Source organism: Lutjanus erythropterus, chromosome 9 (genome assembly GCF_056507025.1).
Source record: "Lutjanus erythropterus isolate fLutEry1 chromosome 9, fLutEry1.hap2, whole genome shotgun sequence".
NCBI classification, from domain to species: Eukaryota; Metazoa; Chordata; class Actinopteri; order Lutjaniformes; family Lutjanidae; genus Lutjanus; species Lutjanus erythropterus.
Genome location: NC_139325.1, coordinates 32,650,630 through 32,666,684, shown reverse-complemented (window position 1 = coordinate 32,666,684; position 16,055 = coordinate 32,650,630). Strand labels below are relative to the sequence as shown.

General features: G+C 39.0%; 1 protein-coding gene across 2 annotated transcripts in view; it reads left to right on the top strand.

Moving 5' to 3' along the window:
• The window catches only part of grik5 (glutamate receptor, ionotropic, kainate 5), a 138,057-nt gene extending 126,312 nt beyond the window's left edge, over positions 1 to 11,745 (top strand). Inside the window, exons 20-22 of one of the 2 annotated variants that reach the window (XM_084727179.1) lie at positions 88 to 216; positions 2,759 to 2,880; positions 5,659 to 11,745. In XM_084727179.1, the coding sequence (XP_084583305.1) occupies positions 88 to 216; positions 2,759 to 2,880; positions 5,659 to 6,288 (881 nt within the window). In that variant the 3' untranslated portion in view covers positions 6,289 to 11,745. Of the gene's footprint in view, positions 1 to 87; positions 217 to 2,758; positions 2,926 to 5,658 lie in introns of both variants that reach the window. The other variant, XM_084727178.1, reaches the window with a different exon arrangement.
• Positions 11,746 to 16,055: the final 4,310 nt, after the last annotated feature.

The following is a 16,055-nucleotide window of genomic DNA, read 5'->3' as shown; positions in this document are numbered from 1 at the left end:
CCTTCTCCTCTCTTGTTTGTACCCTTTTGCCGCACCTTTTCTGTCCCCCACCACTTGCTCTTATCCTGCTTTCTTGTCATTTGCCAGGGTCTCCGTTCAGAGATGAGATCACGCTGGCCATCCTCCAGCTGCAGGAGAATAACAGGCTCGAGATACTGAAGAGGAGGTGGTGGGAGGGAGGCCAATGTCCCAAAGAGGAGGACCACCGTGCCAAGGGTCAGTCGACCGCAGCTGTCCGTCTCCTCTCCCTTCTTCTCTCTAATGTCCTCAGTAATAGTCTCTTCACTCTCTGCTACAGTCCAGCTAATGGCTAATGCCTAACCTAATGTCCTTGTGAAGGGTGCTTAGCACAATCTACTTCTCCCAAATGTCTTCTGTTTGTCTCAGGTGGTGTGTAATGGGAATTTTATTAGAGTGAGTGTGTCTGTTCACGCATGTGTGTTAAATGTGTCTGTGCTTTTATGAATGACAAAGACAATGAAAATGCCTTGGCATTTATTCCAGTGCTGTCAGATGAAAATCTCTTAGAAAATGGTTTTGGTAACTCTGGACAAAAAAAAAACAAAACTGATTTCACGCCTTACTTTTCAGCATCATTGACCTTCATCTGTACAGTGTATCTCAAGCGTTCCAGGGCCCCATAATTCTGGTATTCACTCAGCCACTTTATCATGGGCCATTTATGTTTTTTAATTCAACTGAGCGAGCACTCCAGCAATTTAGGATTGCACTTACATAAAGTTGAGATACTTGCAAGAGACAGATTTTTTAAAAAGAATGGTCAAAATTGGAGCTGTAGAGGCCGAGAAATCCAGATTTTTAGTCCCTTGTATGAGTCAAGCACCAAAAATACTACACTTAGACAGTCCCTGAGTGGTAGGGTCTTTCAAACTCCCTGTGGTTTGTTACCTAGGCTGTCGATTAAAAGCTTTTTGGTCCCAAGATTACAAAAGTGAAGTCACTTGAATGATTTTCTCTAGACTTAAAGGTCCAGTGTGTAAGATTCATGGGGATCTATTGACAGAACATTGCAGAAGAACATTCATTTCATTGGTGTATATAGTCTGGAATTGCCCAAAAATAAGAATCATTGTGTTTTTGTTACCTTAGAATGAGCCGTTTATATCTACAGAGGGCACGAGTCCTCTTCCACAGAGGCCACAATGTTGAACTGCCATGTTTCTGCAGAAGCCAAACCAAACACTGGCTCTAGTTTTGCTGCCACCGTAAGTTCATACATGCTTTCAAAGAGTAACAAGAGGTGTTTGCAGTCTGCATGCTTGCTGCTAGATGCCACTAAATCCTAGTCACTGGTCCGTTAAAAGAATAGGTCAAAATGTTTAGGAAATACACTTAATCACTTTTGTGCTGAGAGTTAAATGAGAAGATTGACACCACTCTCATATCTGTAACGAACACGAAAGCTACAACCAGCAGCTGGTTAAGTTGGCTCAGCTTAAAGACTTCAAATGGAGAAACAGCTATCTGGTAGCAAAATCTGACTATCAGCACCTCTGCAGTGAATGCCAGTACTTCCCATGTCATATCTACCATGGTTTGTTTAATGCGTACAAAAACTGAGCCTCCGGACAGAACCGGGCTAGCTGTTCTCTCCTGTTTCCAGTCTTTATGCTAAGCTAAGCCAATCATCTGCTGGAAAGAAGCTTCATAATTTATTTATCATACAGATACAAGAGTGGTATCAATCTCCTTATATAACTCCCGGCAAGACAGCTCAGGATTTAGTGGTATCTGGAGTGCAACACCTCGTCTCACTCTCCCCTTTCGTGCAGGTAGGAGAAAGTACCACAGTAACACTTGTGGAGAACAAGAAAAGGTCATATCTAGAGCCAGTGTGTGATTTGTACGTTGTGGGCCACTGTAGAAACACTGCTGTGCAACATGGCAGCTCGTTCTAAGGTCATCAAAATACAATTATTCTTATTTTCAGAAGATTGATATGCATTAAATAAACTACAGAAAATATAATTTAAGTGCTGGTGTCCACTGTAGAGAGGCTGATTTTGTTACCAGATGAGCTGTTTCATGTCTGTAAGCTAAGATAAGCTAACCAGCTGCTGGTTGTAGCTTTCATATATGGTGTGCAGATATGAGAGTGGTGTCAATTTTCTCATCCAGCTCTCAGCAAGGAAGTGAGTAACTGTGTTCCCCAAAATGTTGACATATTCTTTTAAAGGCCCAGCCTGTAAGATTTAGTGGCATCAAGCGGTGAGCTTGCAGATAGCAAAAACCTTGTGTCACTCTCCTCTTTCAAGCATGTAATAGAACCAGTGGTGGTCATGAAATTCTTACCTAGAGCCAGTATTTTGGTTTGTCTGTTCTGGGTTACTGTAGGAACCCTAACCCTCTGTAGATGCAAACGGCTCATTCTAAGGCAACAAAAATACAGCAATTCTTATTTTCAGGTTGTTATACACTAATAAAAACATACTTATGAATAAATATATTTCATTTCTGCCATATTCAGGAATAAATCCCTGTAAATCTTGCACACTGAACCTTTAAAAGCAAAGCAGTAAATCTATTGTTGTATTGCTTATTGCACTTAAATCTTAAGGTGCAATAAGAGATTAAAAAAAAGGTAGTTCATTGTTGAGTCTCATTCATCCACCAACCCAATGCATCTGTATTGACGACATGGGAATGAAACTCAGTAATCAACTATCTTTTTCCAGAATGGCTTAGTGGTGTGAAAAGGCGTGTGTACTAATGTTTGTTTCCTGTGGCCCACTTCCAGGTCTGGGCATGGAGAACATTGGGGGCATCTTTGTGGTGCTGATCTGTGGCCTCATTATTGCCGTGTTTGTGGCCATTATGGAGTTTGTGTGGTCCACACGCCGCTCGGCAGAGACCGATGAGGTATGCCCCCATACCTGCCCTCGCCGACCCCACAGACCCACCCCAGTAGGTTCCCATGGCATCCGGCCAACCCTTTTGATTATGGTGTTTTGTGTGTGTGTCTGTGTGTGAGAGAGTGGGTAGATTCTTTTCAGCTTTTGCCTCCATTCGTATGTGTCTGTTTGTTTGTGTGTGCTGTAACATTTGAGGTTCGATGTGTTATGTGCATGTGAGACGAGAGGAATGTTCAAGTATGCGGCACTGAAATGCTGTAGTGTCCAAAATGTAAACGACAAGTAGAGAATTTGATTTGACTTTGCATGTCCTGCCTGTTTGGAAGTCAGTGTGCCCTGTTAGTGTTTGGTGTTTTAACAGTATGGCACTAAATGTTCGTGAGCTAAACTTGATGGTACGGATAAGCAATATTGAGAAAAGCCAATATTTGCTTGCATAAAGAAGTAGTGTGATCTTTTTCCCTGGCATTAAATGTCATGATGTATCTTCTTTTACATGCCTCACATGTACGCTGGTATTCTTCGTTTCCATTCTTGGATTTTCTTCTCACCCATCTCACTGTGTGTCTCCCTCTCTCTCTCTCTCTCAAACACACACCTCCTGTCATCAGTGTCTGTTCTCCGACAATGAGTACTGTTTCTGTTTATGTGAGCACATGACTTTTTATTTTATGATTTCAACGAGAATGTCGTTTGTCTGTAGTGGACATGTTGATGCATTTTGTTCATCGTGTGTGCAAATTACAGTAGTTCTGCTGCTGGAATGATAAAAATTGTGTGTGAAGGTGTGTGTTTGGTTGTGTGTGAAAAGGTGTGCACAACTTCTGTATGTGTGAGTGTGCCTTTGTACTAGGTTTGGGCGATATGATAAAATTTTCCAGCCGGCCACCGTCAGTCCATCATCATCAACCCCAGTTCCAAAACAGTTGGGAAGCTTTGTTTTACGTGCATAAAAACAGAATGCAGTTATTTGCAAATCCTTTTCAACATGTATTTGATTTAATACAATAGAAAGACAATATATTTAATGTTCAAATGGATAACCTTTATTGTTGTTTGTAAAAATACACTCATGCAACACATATCAAAAAAGTTGGGACATGTTTACCACTGTGACACATCGCCTTTTTTTTTTTTTTTTCACTCAGTAAGTATTTGGGAAATGAGGACACTAACGGACAGACCTTGTCTAGATGGCACCATATGCTGTTCCAAAACCTGTGTGTACCTTTCAGCATTAATGGGGCAGTTACCCATGATGCCATGGGCACTAACACACCCCATACCATCACAGATGCTGGCTTTTGAAGTTAGTACTGGCAACAATCTGGATGGTCCTTTTCCTCTTCCAGAGGACACAACATCCATGATTTCCAAAAACACTCTGAAATGTAGACTTGCCAGGCCATGGCACACTTTTACACTTCGTGTCAGTCCATTGCAGCCTGTGGGGTCAAAGGTCAAGGAAATTTATTGTTGGTTTCCAGCCTTGCCCCTTATGAGCAGAAATTTCTCTGGATTCTCTGAATCTTCTAGTGATATTATGGATTGTAGATTTTGAAATCACTTAATTCCTTGACATTGTTTGTTGAGAAACATTTGCTAAGGCACTTCATCACAAAGTGGTTGACCTCTCTCCATCCTTGCTTGTGAATGACTGAGCCTGTCGAGGATCCCCCTTTAATACCCAATCATGTTATCAGCTAACCTGTTTTGTTGCCTCTGTCCCAACTTCTTCAGAACGTGTTGCAGGCATCAATTTCAAATGAGTGTTTGTTTACAAAACACAATTAAGTTTATCAGTTTGAACATTATATATCATGTCATATTGAATCAAATACAAGTCAAAAGGGATTTGCAAATCATTGTATTCTGTTTTTCTTAACATTTCTCAACCTTTTTGGAATCAGGGTTGTATGTACCCCCACCTCTGCATACCACCTCCCGTTTTGCCAAGTCTCAGCTGGGAGATGCGTGAGTGGCCTGTTCCCTATGTTATATATGTTATGTAAGTTCCTTATTATATTATTATATAACAGTAGACCTTCTACATCCAAACTTCTTTCTTTTACCAAATAAGACACACTTAAAATTGCCTTGTTAACTCATTGTAAAACACACTTAATTAAAACTTGGCAGAAAAACCAAATAGCGGGTGTGTACTGTACCGCTGAATAAGAGTGCATGGTGGAGACGTGTCCCTCACTCTGCAGACCATTATATTAGTGAAATAGAATGACAAAAATCTCCCCACAAAAATGGATGGACACAGCCAATCACAGAGAGCAGATATATTCAACCAATCGCCCAATCCTACTTTGTATAAGTGCACCCGAGTTTGCAGGCCTGCCTGTCCGTTCATAGTGCATAGTGCCATAATGAAGTGCCCATAAACTAAACAACATTTTGGTGTTTTGTGTGTTTGGATTGTAATAACTCTCTCTGCTCCTTGGATATTCTCCCATCTCTATCCATCTCCACATCCTTCCCCATCACCTCCTCGTTTCTGTTTTCAAACCATCCCTCCATTTGTTGATCTCTGTGCCCTGGCTTCTCCTTTTTTTTACCATGCCTTACTGTGTGTGTTCTTTCTGCCTTGTTCCCGCCTTGTTTTTCTTTTGCTTTTCTTTTCAATTCTGTTTTTCCTCCGCTCTCCTATTTATGTACTGCCTTACCACTGTCTTGTTCTGCTGCCTGCCTTCTTTGGGTCTGTGGCGCCCCTCCTACCTTGCCTCCTTCCCTTCCGTCTTTCCCTCTTTCCTCCCTCCTTCCTTTTCTCCTTCAGGTGTCTGTCTGTCGGGAGATGATCACAGAGTTCCGAAACGCCGTCTCCTGTAAGAAGAGCTCCCGTATGCGGCGCCGTCGGCCCCTCAGCAGCTCAGCAGCCCTGCGCCACCCCACACGCATAGCTCTCGGGGCCCCCCGGCCACTGCGCCTGGTCCGGGAGATGCGTCTCAGCAACGGCAAGCTCTACAGCGGAGCCGGCCCGCTGACAGGTGGAGCTGGAGGAGGTGGAGCAGGAGGAGCGGGGCCTGCCGATCTGGGCCCCGGGCCACAGCGGATCCTGGATGATCCGCTGGGCGCCAACACCACCCCTCCTCCACCAGCCCCTACCCCTGTGATGCTGCCCGCACGCAGCTGCACCCACGTGAGGATCTGCCAGGAGTGCCGGAGGATCCAGAGCCTGAGAACAGGCAGCAGTATAGGATCAACCACGACGAGAATACCACCCTCATCAGCACCCCTACCCAGGCTACCCCCGCCCCCGCCCCCATCCTCATCCAACACAGACAGTGAGGGCGGAGGGGGGCACAGCCCAAGGCGGCTACACCACAGCCCTCCACCTCATACCTCCCGACCCATTCCACCTTCACAGAACAGCAACACCACAGACCTACTGGGTGAGCAGGACTGAGACCAGAAGCATTGGGTGAGGTGAGAGGGCTGCAGGGGGCCAGTGATGAGGTGACGGAGGAACATATGTGCTGCTGAGACAAACACTGCTTATTTCCACAGGTGAAATTCAAAAGAGGGAGAGAAGAAGGAAAAAAAAGTTGAACTCCACAAGGTCAGCCATTAGAAAATGAGACAAAATTTAAAAAGAGAATAAACAGGAACAACCCTTCGTCCAGTTGAGCTCGATGCCTACAGATGCAGAACTGATCACTTTGTGAGATGGTTCTGTGATCAGCTTAGAACAACAGTTCAATTTGGACAAATCTGAGTGAAAATGCACCTGACCAAATGACCACTGGCCTCCTTTTTCTCTCCTCACTTCACCTTTAGATGTGAGGACGCTGGTTTTCTTCCACAGACACTTTCCTGGAAGCTAACTACTGCACCCCTCCAGTACAACGAAGCCTTGTTGGAGGACATACCGTATCCGTATGTGATTTAAAACTAAGCAACTAAAAGACTTCCAGAGAATTATTTCCTGTTGTTTTTTTTTCTTTTGTTGTCTTTCTTGTTTTGTTACCATTGTTCAAAGTGGGAAATACAGAGTTAAATACAGACTACATGTGACAATATGGTGGATTATAACATACTAAGAAACTGCAGCTAATTGTGTTCAAGAGTTTTGTGTCCCTCCCTGTGCCCCACAGCTGCTTTTTGGATGGTATCAGGGGAGGTGGATGAAACGACTTCAAGACGACATAATGCGAACAGTAGCAGAGGAAACTGTTTGTCTGCCTTTCTTTACACTGTGCGTGTGTGTATGTAAAAACTTGTGCTTCTTGTAAGTCCGTCTGTAACTGCTCAGAGTGAGTAGAACCATGTACCCAACAACAGCACCCTTCTACACATGTTAGATAATCAGACAGCCACGAAAAGAGGAGACAGAGAGAGCGCAAGAGGCTTTGAAATGTGAAATTAATGTCCCTCGTTATCCTGCGTAACGCTTGCCAAGCCTTTACTTCTTTTTCACCTCTGTTCACACAGCGTAGAAGAGATAGAGAGACTGGGCGAGGCAGAGACAGAGAAACACGATAGAGAAGAACAGAAAAGAGAGGAGATAGAAAGAGGCAGCGAGTGAAAAGGACACTACTGAATTTGAATGAGAAATCCCTAACTGAACTCCTTCCATTATTAGATCTGTCCTGATCTGTTAATTCTGGGCATCTTTTAAGGGGTTTGTTAATGCGCCAGCAGGCTGTAGCTGCGGCTTCCTCCCTTCTCACTGTTTAACAGACAGACTTGGCCGTTCGCAGTAGAGCCTCCTGCCAGAGTGATAGACTCAACACAGCCTTGTCAATACTGTCTCAAGCTTTTGATCGCCTAATTACTCCCCTCGGTGGCTGGGGACTCATTCAGGAGGGGGTTGAACACAGGGAAACATGCTGATAAATAGATTTAGAAGAAATACATGCTTTTCACTCTGGCTAGGAAGTGAATCTGGTCTCTTTTAATTGTGTTGTTAAAGTTACAGCCCTACTGTTATGTGAAAGTACAACTAAAACCACTACAGTATATTAGCCACGGTGCTTAAAGGGAATACTCTGGTGGATTTGCATGTTTTAGCCCTTTCACTTCAAATTATGTACACTTCATTTTATTGCTGGTGATTATTCAAACCGTTCTTACTGCCAATGTGTCAGATTTAGCAGCTGTGTTAGTATCCCTATGCTTCAAACTGTGACGCTGTAGATACACTTGTCGCATCATTTTTGAGGAGGCACCTGTCCAGAGTTATGTTTAATGTGTTGTTCAAGTTAGGTGACGTAGTCTTAAGTGGAGTGTCTGTGTATGGAGGAAATGGGATGGATTGATGGGTCAAACAAACACAGGACTTTCTGCGAATAAACTAATGGCATGTTCACACCTAAAGGTCCAGTTCCTGAACGGAACCGATGCAAGGATGATTCGTTCATTCACAAAGGGTCCAGAAATTTTGAGGAAAGACGTCCTGTGGTTGAAACATTTGGTTATTGGTGGTTGAGTTGGTAGGTAAAAGACAATTAACAACCCAGTTTCTACTTGGATATCGTAAACAAGACTTGTGTGAACCCGCCCCAAGAGTCAATTCTTTTACATTACATAGGTTATGTACATGAACGTACGTATTTTATACCAAACCGTAACCTTTTGCCAAACCTATACAAGTATTTTTATTTCCTAAACATACCAAACTTTCAAAGTCTGCCCGATCGATGCATATTTATTATTGCTGAGTGCTGCACATGCAGAACTGACACTAGAAGGGGTATCTACAGCGTCAGAGTTTACAGCGGACGATTCCTGACCAAACTGTTGCACAAACTTGTTCCATATATCACGTCACAAGGAACATTTAAGAATAAGGCTGGTGGCATTCTGTGTTTTTATTATTGTCAGCAAGTCCTCAGTTCCATAAACATCAATTGTTTAGAAACGGTTAAACACATTGCACTGTTTTGAGTAATACACACACAGTGCCCAGCTGTTTTTGCAAAAAAAAAAAGAAAATTGCCACAAAGAGTCCAGGGAGGTCAGAAAGTACAAGTCAAGAAACAAATACATAATATTGCCTCTTTAAATGCACAGTACATAATTTATGCTGCTAGAGGTTATAACATTGGTCTGGTTGTTTTATGTATTTTAATGTGGAAATGTTATACATTACGCCTTTAAATCTGCTTTATTTTATACTGATCACCTCCCATTGTCTCCCTGTTTGTGGGCAGATCACTCATCTTATTCCTTTTAATGGCATTAACTGCTTTCTTCTATTGATGTTTAGGATCACAATTTGCTACAGCCCACTTGTTTACATGAATGCATGGCAGTGTGATTGGTTACTGCTGCATGATTTCCCCGTAGTTCACTCTAATCACACGTCGCTACGATTACTTTTATGTGCTGCAGCTGTGTTCTCTGTGGTACAACATCTCGGTGAAGGGTCCTCTCAGAAGCAAATCTGTGTCATTATTTGCACAATAGCCTATCATCCCTAGATTATATCTTTTTATGATATGACATCATTATCAAGTGCTGTATTAGCATTCTCTGCACTGCAGGTCATTGACTCATCAGTGTCTCAGTGTTCATTGAATCAGTTACCTAATCAGTTCCCAAAATATTCACAGTAGAGTGACTCACTACTTACTGAACTAGGAGGCGGTTTGATACACACCCTTAGTTATAGTTAGTCTACTTAATGGTTATAAAAAGTCTTTCTGGGGTGTTCAAGTATATGCTGATATCTATTATTAGAGGATTAGCTGAACATTTTCAGTGCAAGATATGAATTTCCATCATCCTGTTCACTGTCCATGTTTGCTTATAGTTTGATTTCCTGACAGCAGATTTTATGAATGTGACGCTTTTCAGCAGCCGATTCTCAAAACTCGGAAGTCAGTGTTTCCTGCCTCCTGAAAGCACCTTTTTAGCCTGGGTTTGAAATATCAATTTCCACTTTTGTGCCACAATCTGTGTCTCTGAAAACTTCTGGAAACGTATGAGTCTGTTCAAATACATACAAAGTTACAGCTGCTTTTTTGGGACTCCATTGAATCGTTCCATTTCTTATTCAACATTTGAACATTGCACAGCTTTTGTTTTGCATGTCTGTTCATTCTGTTTAAACCCAGTATTTCTGCACAGTTGCAGATTATTATTATACTATTTGAATTAGACTCTAGTGGTACCTGCGTAGGATTGTTTCCAGCCTGGGTGATCCAAGCATTTCCAATAACTCCAGCTTTAACAGTCAAAATTTATTGAAAAAAGATCTTTCCAAAATTCACAACATGTCTTTAATCTAATGAAACAGTCTGCTTCAATCCATATTTCTTGCTGTTTAGCCTTTCAAAAACGAGATTGTTACAGTAGTGAAAAACTGTTTGCTACCTGCTTGCAGCACATAAAGGGAGGGACTGTCTTAACAGCACCATAAATTACATTTATGTAATGAAATTAACAAGCTAAATTAATTGAAGAAAGTTGATTTAATAAAAAAAAAAAAAAGGATTTACCCACAGATGTAACATCAGCATCATGCTCGCCTGGTGACAGCGTTCACACCACCGTGAAACGTCTATTTGTTTATGATCCTTTTTTGTTTGCGTCTCTTAAAGCGTCCAGCTGCAAATGTGTGGCTAAACTTTCTGTGCATTGTGCATTCTTCTTCTGATATATGTGAATATTCCTGATCTATTTTTCCATCGATACAATGAACATGTTTGTGCCATCAGCATGGCACAAACATGCTCATGTCCTGTGACAGATGTTGGCGATCAGAGCAGAGGGATTAAAGTTTGGCAGTGAAGTGGCAGTAAATATACAGTTTACCCATGAATAAACACAACAGAAGAAGTTCAACAAGTTCTAGTGTCTTGCTTTCCAGCTGCATCTTAAAGAGAAAGGAGGGCAGAGGGAGTTGATCTCTGGCTCTGGAGAACACTCTGCTCTGCTTAGGTTACAAAAAGTGAATAAAAATACATATTCAGTGCCTTTTTACTGGGCATTAACCTCATATTTATGTGCGTATTGTGTTGTATTATTATTGTTAACCAATAAGGTCACGTTTACGCCCATCAGATGCAGCTGGGACGCAAGACACGTGAAGCTGGTACAGACAGCTGCACAGTTTAAAAATTAGTGTCTCTGTTGCATGAGACGACTGATAGGGGGGGTAACTCATTTAATCTGACGAATCACTTGATTTTTAATTGTTTTAGGGCGATGATGTCAGACTTTGATGTCAGACATTCAGAGCTTCATTTGAAAACCTCAATAGAAGCTTTGCATGTAAAAAAAAACAAAAAAAAACGACATTCTGTACAGCCCTAACTTTTTGATCTTTAACTGAGGTGATTCATGCTCTCATCTTAGATCCCACTAAACAGCAGGAGTAGCTAGTGTAGCAACAAAGACGTGATCCCTCACTGGCTTCCCACCCATCCATATTCAGCAGTGATACACAATGTGTGATGTAACATGCAAAACCACCAGTTCAGCCCTTTACAAATCCAATTGAGGGGAAAACCGGTATTGTTGTCAGGGCAAACATTGCTTCGCTGTATAAAATTATGCATTTTGCGGTGAAACAGATTTGTCGACAGTGTTGTGCTCCAGATAATGAATGATAACATTGTTTGCACACATTACGCTGTTTCTCTGAATGATTGCTGTCAGCAGAAGCAGGCCTGGATTTGATGTGTCTCTTTCTCTCTGTTTGCTTCTGCCTTTGTGTTCAGAATGCTGACGAGCCAACCAAACTTTCCACATGTTGTCACAGCACACACACACACACACACACACACACACACACACACACACACACACACACACACACACACACACATACACATGCTAACAAACAGACGTGAGCATCCACAACAGGTTCATTTCTGATTTCCTTCTTGTCTAAACCCACTGATTGTTTTTTGTTGCGTTCAGAGTCTCTTCTCCTTGTCTTCTTTGGTTTGTTCTGTGTACGAAACGTGATATGTGACAACACCACATTATAGCCGATAAGTGGCTATCAACAGCTTTAAACCATCAGCTGAAAGCATTTATTAGCTGCAAAGCATTATCGTGGAGAAACAAGAGGAGGGTACAAAAAAAAAAAAAAAGCCAAAATATTGTGAGTATGAACATGAGAGGGGAAGGGAGGGTCACAAAACAAATCAGCTGGGGTGTCTGAACAGTCACTCCACAAAACAAACCTTTTTGTTTACTTTTATGTTCTTTTCTTTGGTATTTTTTCATATTTCTATACTAGTGCTAAATGGATTATTAAAACTGATGATGAATATTATGATTAAATTGTTGTTATTATTCCTATTGAAGAGCAAGAGGTTCTATAGTGTGATTGTGGGTGACGGGTGTGGGATGGGAGGTGTTTGGGCTGAAGGAGCAATGATGTTCTTCAGAGAGATCGCCCTGTTGTTCAAACCTATAGACACACAAACTTCTTTTGGAATAAAAAAATATTCAAACACGCATGGACTCGTGTCTTTGCTTTTAGGTTCGCTGCATGTTTTCTTTGTCATGGCAGAGCGATTTGATTTTACCGATATTTTAACACGGTCATCATGTCACAGGTGGAGGAAGTACAGAAACAACAAAAATACTCCATTACAAGTCTGGCATTCAAACTGCTTCCTGAGTAGAAATATTCAGGGGTGGAAGAAACTAATTACTGTAATTAAGTAGTTTTTTGGGGTACTTGAACTTTTATGAGTAGATTTTCAATGATGTACTTTTACTTGTATTTAAACATGCATTACACCATGTAATCTACTTAGTCTCTTAACTCATAATTGAGTACTGAGTACAAGTTGAATTAGTATCCAAACCTTTCATCTGCATTTTTGTAACCAATCAGATGATCTGATCGCAAACAGGCCAACGAAAACCAAGACATATGAACAAAACACAAATGAACATTTAATCTATAAATGGCAGTAATTTCACCTCATCCATCAATGTTTCGTTTGGTGGGATCATTTGATGAATACGGAAAATAAAACTTAGAATGAGAAAAAATGATAAAAGAATGTCTTCTATTGATAATGTATTAAACATCGACGGTTAAAAAGTAAGATAATGCTTTAATTTCCACATCCCTTAATGTCATGGTAAATAGGTGGCAATTATCAAGTAATATATTTTAAATTTCTCAGAAATTAACCACAATTTACCCCTAAAATTCATGGTATGTGAAAATTTGCAAGTGCCATTTTTATGCAAATAGGTGATCATTACCATCTCACATAGTTGAACTTTATTTCAAATTAACTGGAAATTTAATATGTAACTTGGTGATTACCGCCCACCACATGAAAATGGTACTTGATATTTATCACATTATTAGCATGAACTTTGGAGATAATTTGTGAGTAATTTCTAAGAAATTTCAAAGATATTACTTGGTGATTACCACCTATTTACCATGAAATTATGGAGCCAAAGTAACTAATACTAATACTGAGATGAGTAATTTGTACTTTTACATAACCCTCTATGGTACACATTATGATGCCAGTGAGGGAAAAAATGTTTGGAGTGTTTTTATGTCTCAAAATAGACTAAATAAACATAATCTGAAGAAATTTTATTTTTATTTTTATTTTTGGAAGTTTTTGGGGTTCGTTGCCTGTAGGCAACATTGTACCATAATGGTGCATAAGTGAAAAAGAATGTTCCTTTTCCAATTTGAACATTGTTTATTTCATAAACATATGCAAAAATATTCAATAACATCAAGAAGTCACAGTTCATTTTAAATTTTAAATTAAAAAGAATTATGAAAAGAATTTAAATATGTATGTATGTATGTATGTATGTATGTATGTATGTATATATGTATGTATGGTCATATGTATGTATGTATGTATGGTCATATGTATGTATGCATGGTCATATGTATGTATGTATGCTCAAATGTATGTATGCATGGTCATATGTATGTATGTATGTATGTATTCTCATATGTATGTATGTATGTATGTATGTATGTATGTATGGTCATATATATGTATGTATGTATGTATGTATGTATGGTCATATGTATGTATGTATGGTCATATGTATGTATGCATGGTCATATGTATGTATGTATTCTCGTATGTATGTATGTATGTATGTATGTATGGTCATATGTATGTATGTATGGTCATATGTATGTATGCATGGTCATATGTATGTATGTATTCTCATATGTATGTATGTATGTATGTATGTATGGTCATATGTATGTATATATGTATATATGCTCATATGTATGTATGCTCATATGTATGTATGTATATATGTATGGTCACATGTATGTTTGTATGCATGGTCATATGTATGTATGTATGTATGCATGTATGCTCATATGTATGTATGTATGTATGTATGTATGTATGTATGCATGCTCATATGTATGACCATATGTATGTATGTATGTGTGTATGTATGTATGGTTATATGAATGTATGCATGCTCATATGTATGTATGGTCATATGTATGTATGTATGTATGTATGTATGTATGTATGGTAATAAGTATGTATATATGTATGTATGTATGTATGTATGTATGTATGTATATATGTATGGTCATATATATGTAAGAATGCATGGTCATATGTATGTATGGTAATAAGTATGTATATATGTATGTATGTATGTATGTATGTATGTATGTATATATGTATGGTCATATGTATGTAAGAATGCATGGTCATATGTATGTATGCTCATATGTATGTATGTATGTATGTATGTATGCTCATATGTATGTATGGTCATATGTATGTATGTATGTATGGTCATATGTATGTATGTATGTATTTATGCTCATATGTATGTATGTATGTATGTATGCTCATATGTATGTATGTATGTATGTATGCTCATATGTATGTATGTATGTATGTATGTATGTATGCATGCATGTATGGTCATATGTATGTATGTATGTATGTATGCTCATATGTATGTATGTATGTATATGTATGTGTATGTATGTATGCTCATATGTATGTATGTATGTATGTATGTATGTATGTATGTATTGTCATATCCCTCTATGGTACACATTATGATGCCAGTGAGGGAAATGTGTTTTTATGTCTCAAAATAGACTAAACAAACATAATCTGAAGAAATTTTATTTTTATTTTTATTTTTGGAAGTTTTTGGGGTTCGTTACCTGTAGGCAACATTGGACCATAATGGTGCATAAGTGAAAAAGAACGTTCCTTTTCCAATTTGAACATTGTTTATTTCATAAACATATGCAAAAATATTCAATAACATCAAGAAGTCACAGTTCATTTTAAATTTTAAATTAAAAAGAATTATAAAAACAATTTTTATATATATGTACGTATGTATGTATATATGTATGTATGTATGTATGTATGTATGTATGTATGTATGTATGGTCATATATATGTATGTATGTATGTATGTATGTATGTATGTATGTATGTATGGTCATATGTATGTATGTATGGTCATATGTATGTATGCATGGTCATATGTATGTATGTATGGTCATATGTATGTATGCATGGTCATATGTATGTATGTATTCTCATATGTATGTATGTATGTATGTATGGTCATATGTATGTATGTATATATGCTCATATGTATGTATGTATGTATATATGGTCACATGTATGTATGTATGCATGGTCATATGTATGTATGTATGTATGCATGTATGCTCATATGTATGTATGTATGTATGTATGTATGTATGTATGTATGCATGGTCATATGTATGTATGCATGGTCATATGTATGTATGGTCATATGTATGTATGTATGTATGTATGTATGCTCATATGTATGTATGTATGTATGCTCATATGCATGTATGTATGCATGGTCACATGTATGTATGTATGTATGCATGTATGGTCATATGTATGTATATATGTATGTAGGTAGGTATGGTCATATGTATGTATGTATGTATGTTTGTATGGTCATATGTATGTATGTATGGTCATATGTATGTATGCATGGTCATATGTATGTATGTATGCTCATATGTATGTATGTATGGTCATATGTATGTATGTATGTATGGTCATATGTATGTATGTATTTATGCTCATATGTATGTATGCTCATATGTATGTATGTATGTATGTATGGTCACATGTATGTATGTATGCATGGTCATATGTATGTATGTATGTATGTATGTATGCAAGTATGCTCATATGTATGTATTTATATATGTATGTATGCTTTGTC